General features: G+C 46.1%; 1 protein-coding gene across 3 annotated transcripts in view; it reads left to right on the forward strand.

The window, feature by feature from the left end:
* The window catches only part of ANXA8L1 (annexin A8 like 1), a 36932-nt gene extending 30775 nt beyond the window's left edge, over positions 1-6157 (forward strand). For all 3 annotated transcript variants that reach the window (XM_030569430.1, XM_030569428.1, XM_030569429.1), the window contains 4 exons: positions 1891-1986; positions 2201-2259; positions 3218-3340; positions 5974-6157. In XM_030569430.1, coding sequence (XP_030425290.1) covers positions 1891-1986; positions 2201-2259; positions 3218-3340; positions 5974-6033 — 338 coding nt within the window. In that variant the 3' untranslated portion in view covers positions 6034-6157. The remainder of the gene's footprint in view (positions 1-1890; positions 1987-2200; positions 2260-3217; positions 3341-5973) is intronic.
* Positions 6158-6424: the final 267 nt, after the last annotated feature.

Here is a 6424-nt window from a genome sequence, read left to right on the forward strand (position 1 = left end):
ACCCGAGGAAGAGCTCTGTGACGCTCAAACCCTTGTCCCTTCCACCAACAGAAGTTGGTCTAATAAAAGATATCACATCAGAGAGAGAGTGTGTCACTTTCTAAAATGCATTACAATATGCTGTTCATACCTGTGGCATTGTTCTGTGTTGAAGAATCACAACACACCCAGGTGGAATCTCTGCACCATGCTCCTACGAACATGATAGATATTAGTGACAGAGGGAAATAAGACTTAAGACCATCCCCTGAGCAGCGTAGAGCTGCCAGTGACCACAGACCGTTCAGCCAAACAGGCTTTGTTACATTGGCTGTTGTGCCCAGGTTCATAATAGGCCAGTCACCCGGTGCAAATTTAGACCATGTGCCTACAGCAGGTGAACCTGAACTTAGCTTCTGTGGCCTCTTGCTAGGAATCTGAGGCCAACTCCCTCTTACATTTCCAATTATAACCTTACAGAATCTATTCAGTATTGCTGACCTCAAGAGATCAAAAATCATGAGACAGACCCCCCAGAAATCATGAGTTCAAAAAAAAATCAAATTGTTGATCAAAGAAGGGCTGAAGGGTAAATAGTCTGAAATCCACTCACCTAATTAAATGCGTCATGATTCACATGCACACATTGCACTTACATTACTTTTAAAAGTCATATTAAAGAACATTAAACCTCTATCAATCATTCATATAAGTGATAATGTCACAGTAAAAACAATATGGGTTTGGTTTGGCCTTTTACAAGAAGCAGCTCTTCCCTGATTTCCCCCCACCGCTCTGAGAGCTGAGTAAAGGTATCCGTTTAAAATTCAGTTTATTTCAACTCTGTTCCAGCTCAACTTATTTCTGATATAGGCCTGAGCTGAGGAGGTCATCTCCAGTCTGTTAGTGTCTTTCACTGTAGTATCTAAGCACTGAATTTAGAGGAGATAAGCTTGAACGCTGCTGAGGTTTAAATTTGAAGGTCACTGTATTACGCAGAACCATAGGCTTAGAAGGGACTGTAAGGGTCATCTAGTCTAATTCCTTGCAGATGCAGGATTTGTTGCGTCTCAACCATCCAAGATAGATGGCTGCCCAGCCTTGATTTGAAAACTTCCAGTGAAGGAAATTCCATGACTTCCCTAATACACAGCTCTTCTTTAATGGCTAGCTCTGTATGCAGGTCTAGAAGTCAAACTTGAGGCTTAATAATTCCACACTTGCAGTGTCTACACTCTACATAGAGAGAAAACAAATCTTCACGGCTGTGGTTGAACATGAACTTTCTGCAGGAATCTGAGTAAACCCAAAGATCTTGGAATTTACCTCTATATTTTTGCTTATGGTTTTCTCACTTAGTGGTTTGTTTCTTTTTGCATGGAGGAAAACAAGAAGTTCCAAGTTTCCCCTGGTGTTTTTCCCCATCCAAAAACTGAAGGCCCACAAGCAACCCAGATCTTGTGTTATTTCAGTGTTCCTTTGGCTCCCTGAGCCAGTGACAGCAGCAAACACAAACTGAATGCTAGAGCCAGGCACATCCCTTTGGAACCTGATTTAGATCAATAGCCAAAGACAGAGATTAAGGGCCAGATTTCCAAATGAACATGCAATAAGCGAATCTGTATTTCCAAATGCAATCCAGTAATTACATACACCAGTGCTCATCTTCGTGCATTCTTACCCATCATATGCACATGCAGATACTTACTTGGGTTTATGTGGTGCCAGCATTTTTATCTCTCATTTTTGGACCTGATCTAAAGTCACTGAAATCAGTGGGAATCAGGCCATCCACTTCTATGGGCTTTGAGTCAGGCCCCTCAGAAACGCAACCAGTGGAAACAAGGCACAAAATGCCTGGGGAATTGTTTGGCCTGGATTTAAAAGTCCTTTGTTTGCTGTTTCCCACAGTCTTTGATGAATACCAGAAGCTCGCCAGTAAAAGCCTAGAAGACAGCATCCGGAGTGAAACCCATGGCTCGCTAGAAGATGCCATGCTGGCTATTGGTAAGAAACACAGGACTCCCTTACTCTTGTCTATACTTCTATTCTACAGCGGTAGTGGGCTAAGCACATCCATCCCATAATACCGGGGCACTTCTTAGCTGCCATGATCCCATGGGGCTGTTTAGAGAAGGTGATAGGGAGTTGAATTATTGTCATTTGCTGTCCCTGGGTTAGACCGATCCCGAGCACTAACTGAACGTTCTCCTGTATCTAGTGAAATGCACGAGGAACATCCACAATTACTTTGCAGAGCGGCTGTACCATGCCTTGAAGGTAAGACTGTTATAGCAAAGGCTGTTCAGAGCAGGCCTACTTCTTCTCTGGCTTCAGTCTGAAGCACTGAAGGGGCAGTGGGGTAAAACTGGTGCAAATGAGAGCACAGTCAGGCCTGGCCCCTTTGGAAGAAGAAGGACATGTAGAGTTGAAGTCCTGCAGGAGCTTGCTTCTGTGGAGTTGAGACTGGCACAAGGAGTCCAGTTCCACCCTCAGCTGCATAAGTGCAACCCCCACACAGGTCATTGGATTTGCACTTGGTATACATTTGGGCTGGGTTTTGCCCCTAGTGGTGATTAAATTGTTCTCGTACCAATAAGTTTGCTGGGTTTTAGGATGCATTTTTCTCAGTGACATTAAAACAAACAAAAGAAGTATAGGGGGAAGTACATGAAAATCCCTGAAGCCTTTGGAGCTGAATGTGTCAGTGCTAATGGGGCTCTTTAGCCCACTGATCATAGATGTAACAAAGAAATGTGGGGCCTATGCAGTCCCACTCAGTGGAAGACTGCAGATGAGAGAGGCTTCCCCCAAGATTTTTGCTACTGATAAATATCACCTTCATAAGGGTAAAGGACTAAACAGATTGGCTGGAGCCCTGGGCAGATGCTCTGTAAAGATATCATGCTTAGCTGTGCTGTATGCATCAATAAACCTCCGTTCTTTCTTGCAACCCTGCAGGTCTCTGGCTCCTGAGTTTTTCATGCACAAAGATTGGCAGTCACACCAAACTGCAGGATGGGTTTTGTGACATGTATAGTGGGCCACCAGGGTGAGAGGCAGAGATGTGCTAAATTCGTTCCCAGCAGCATCTGAAACCTGGTCTCCTCCATCTTGGACCAGCTTGCAAACACTAAATCTGCCTTCTCTTCTCCCCACGCCCATCCCCAAAAAGAGAGAAAATTTGATCATGCTAATACCCGGCAGCACTGCCAAAGTGATAAATGTGTCATTGCAGGGGGCAGGCACTTGTGATGGGACCATCATAAGGGTCATCGTTTCCAGGAGCGAAATTGACTTAAACCTCATCAAGGCTGAGTTCCTAAAGATTGCAGGCAAATCCCTCTCCACCATGATTCTGGTAAGCAGCAGCTTTCTTGTTGTTATGAATAACTGACATGCCTTTCTGGTATGTCCATCACCATGGTGTCTGGGTGCTGTCATAATTGTTCTGGGTGAAGGACTATCCCCCAGTAAGATTGTGACTCTCCCCTCCATAAGTCCTCCAAAAAGAGTCAAACACCAAGAGGGAATTGGGGATCCCTCCTTGTCCATTAAGGAAACATCTGCCTGAGCAGGTGAGTCATGGAATGTCACCTGCAGGTGATAGGACTTGTGCTTAGACTAGTTGCATATGGAAGCTAGTTCTACTGCCACGGGTTCTGCACCAACCAAGCTCTGCTCCCACGTGCTTTGAGCTCCGCCAGCTGAAGCACTGTGGTTGAACACAGCTGCTGTCCGCAGTCCTAGCTCCCTTCCCAGCCCCTGTGTGGTTCAGCGCATATTGCCCATTCTGCCCTAGTTCCTCTGTCACGCTGAACACCACCAGCTGGCCTAGCAGAGCAGTTTGGAGCCAGCAGGGGCAAAACAGTCACTCATTTAATCTCTGTGGTTTTGCAGCCAGGGGAGATGGTGCCAAGGGTGGGGTTTTGCAGAGGGCCGTGGCCCTGTTTGGATTGGTCAGAAATGTTGCAGGCAGAGCTTTCTGCCTGTCCTCTCCCACGCAGAGCCAAGGGGGATGGAAATCTCTTGGACCAACTTCTCCAGGGGGATTAAATCCATGTCGCTCTGTCATAGATCCTAGCAAGCGCCCCATCCAGCCGCTCCCTAGGGCTGCAGCAAAGGGAATTCCAGGCTCTGGATTGCCCAGAGTTTTAAGCCCCTGGAGCCTAAATAGAGTCCAACCATTGCCCCAATGCTGGGTTCCCTAGGCACACTCTCAGAACACAGATCTCTCTGGCACCTCCTGTGGGGAGCTGAAACCAGCTGTCCCATTCCTCGCCCCTGGGCACAACGGTGACTCTTCAGACTCCGGTGTGTTTAGACACACCCGTCCCAGAACTCCACCCCAAAGGTGTTTGGCTTAACTCGCTCAAGGGGCACGTGGCAGCTATGAACACACTTTGCACAGAGTCTAACGCATTAACGCTCTTCTCCTTAATCATGTAAAGCACAAGAGAGCACAGATCATATAAAACAATAAACACCAGGTACCAGTCTCTGCCTGTTTCCTTTCCATTCTAGGGTGTCCTTTGGGCTGGGGGAGAGAGCCTTGCATTGTCCAGAGGCCTTCTGGGTGGACTGGAGTTAAAATAACTATGGTGATATACACTAACTGGGGATCTGGCCCACATACTGCTTGTGACAGATCTAGAAACTGAACATTTTCCAACCCCCCATCCACCCACCAAATGCTTTGGAGTTGGATTATTTTGGTTTCCAAGCTTGTTGCTCATGCCTAGTAAAAAGCCCCATTCCACATTGGGGTTGAAATCCCAGCGTTCTCCCATCCTATCTTTATGGTTTGTTCCCTTCCCCTGTGCAAATAGCACAAAGGTCCCCACAAGCAGTCTCCTGGGAAATCTTTCTGTAATTACGGTCCCTTCTTCTAATCTACATTGTCAGTATCTGTCATGTTGATTAATGATCGGTCGTCGAGGGTCCTGACTGAATAATAATTCCTGCTGAGACGTTGCAGTAGGTCCCGCAAAATACCCAGAGAGGATGAAATGAGCATTTCATCACTTTCTCTTTAACACTCCCCTCGACAGAGACTGAGAGATTGTCTGTTTCCTAAAAACTTGACTTACGAAGTACGTTGACCAAGGAAGAGTTCTACGCTGCCAGCGATCATGGGGGCACTAAAACTTTGGTGGTGCAATGTGATAATAAGTGATGGACTTAGATTGAGCAGCCAGCCAGACCATTTTAAGGATGCTCTGTAGGCCCTTTGATCTGTAAGCAGCAATGCTCTATGCCCCTTTGGGATTTGCAGTGGCGATGATACAAATTTGATATTTCACAACTAAGTGCTCCACCCTTTCTCTGCCAGTGAGTGAGGAGAATGGTGCGTAAATGCTCAGGCAGTTTGAACCTTGAGTACAACGGACTTGAGTCTACTTTTCATTTGCATGATTTTTTACTCCTGAGTTACTCCATTGACCAAGGCCACTCGGAGGATTCAGGGGGCCTGGAGTCTTCGGTGGCAGGGGGCCCCCACTGCCGAAGACCTGGCAATTCGGTGGCAGATCCCGGGGTGGAAGGACTCCCCGCCACCGAATTGCAGCCGAAGACTCGGAGCGGAAGAAGCTCCGGGGGCCCAGGCCCTGTGAGAGTTTTCCGGGCCCCCTGGAGTGAGTGAAGGACCCTGCTCCAGGGGCCCCAAAAAACTCTCATGGGGGTCTGGGGCAAATTGCCCCACTTGCCTCCCCCTCTGGGCGGCCCTGCCATTGACTTAGTGGAGTTAGTCCTCTTTGGTTGCAAACCAGTATAAATGAGAGGAGAATTGGGCTCAGTATAATACACTGAGGGGAAAACCTATGAGGGCTGTTTCTCCTCTCACTTACAATGGAGTGTAAATCAGGAATAAATCCATTGAAGTCAATGGAGTCTGGCTTTCTCAAAGCCCTTGTCAGATGTGAGTTTATCCTATGGAGTAAGAATGCTAGCATGGTCCTCCATGTTCCATTCTATTTTTGTTCTTCCCCCTGTCAGGAGGACACGAGTGGCGATTACAAGACAGCTTTGCTGAATCTCTGTGGCAGTGATAAATGAAGAAATCTGAAGGGAAAAGGCAAGATATTGAAATGGAGGCATGGAAAACATTGGCAATGAATAAGTGTCTGGGAATGGATGTCTAGAAAATCCCTAGCACTGAATAAAGAGAAAATGGAAAATCTGCTTAGAGGCTAAGATTTTTAAAGAAATCTATGTGATCTGGGTGCCCAATAAAGAGCTAGTCAGGAATTTTTCAACAAAACATTTTTTCACAGGAAAATGCCAATTGATCAGAATTGAAACTGTTCACAAAACAGTGTCCATTTCAACTCAATTATTTTTTAATTTCAAAGTTATCAAAACATCCCATTTTGACTCTTTCAAAACAAAAGTTCTGGTGTTTTGACTTGATATTGCTTTTTTTTAATTTTGAAGTTGGGGTAAATTT

This window comes from Gopherus evgoodei, chromosome 7, assembly GCF_007399415.2.
Source record: "Gopherus evgoodei ecotype Sinaloan lineage chromosome 7, rGopEvg1_v1.p, whole genome shotgun sequence".
Taxonomy (NCBI): Eukaryota; Metazoa; Chordata; order Testudines; family Testudinidae; genus Gopherus; species Gopherus evgoodei.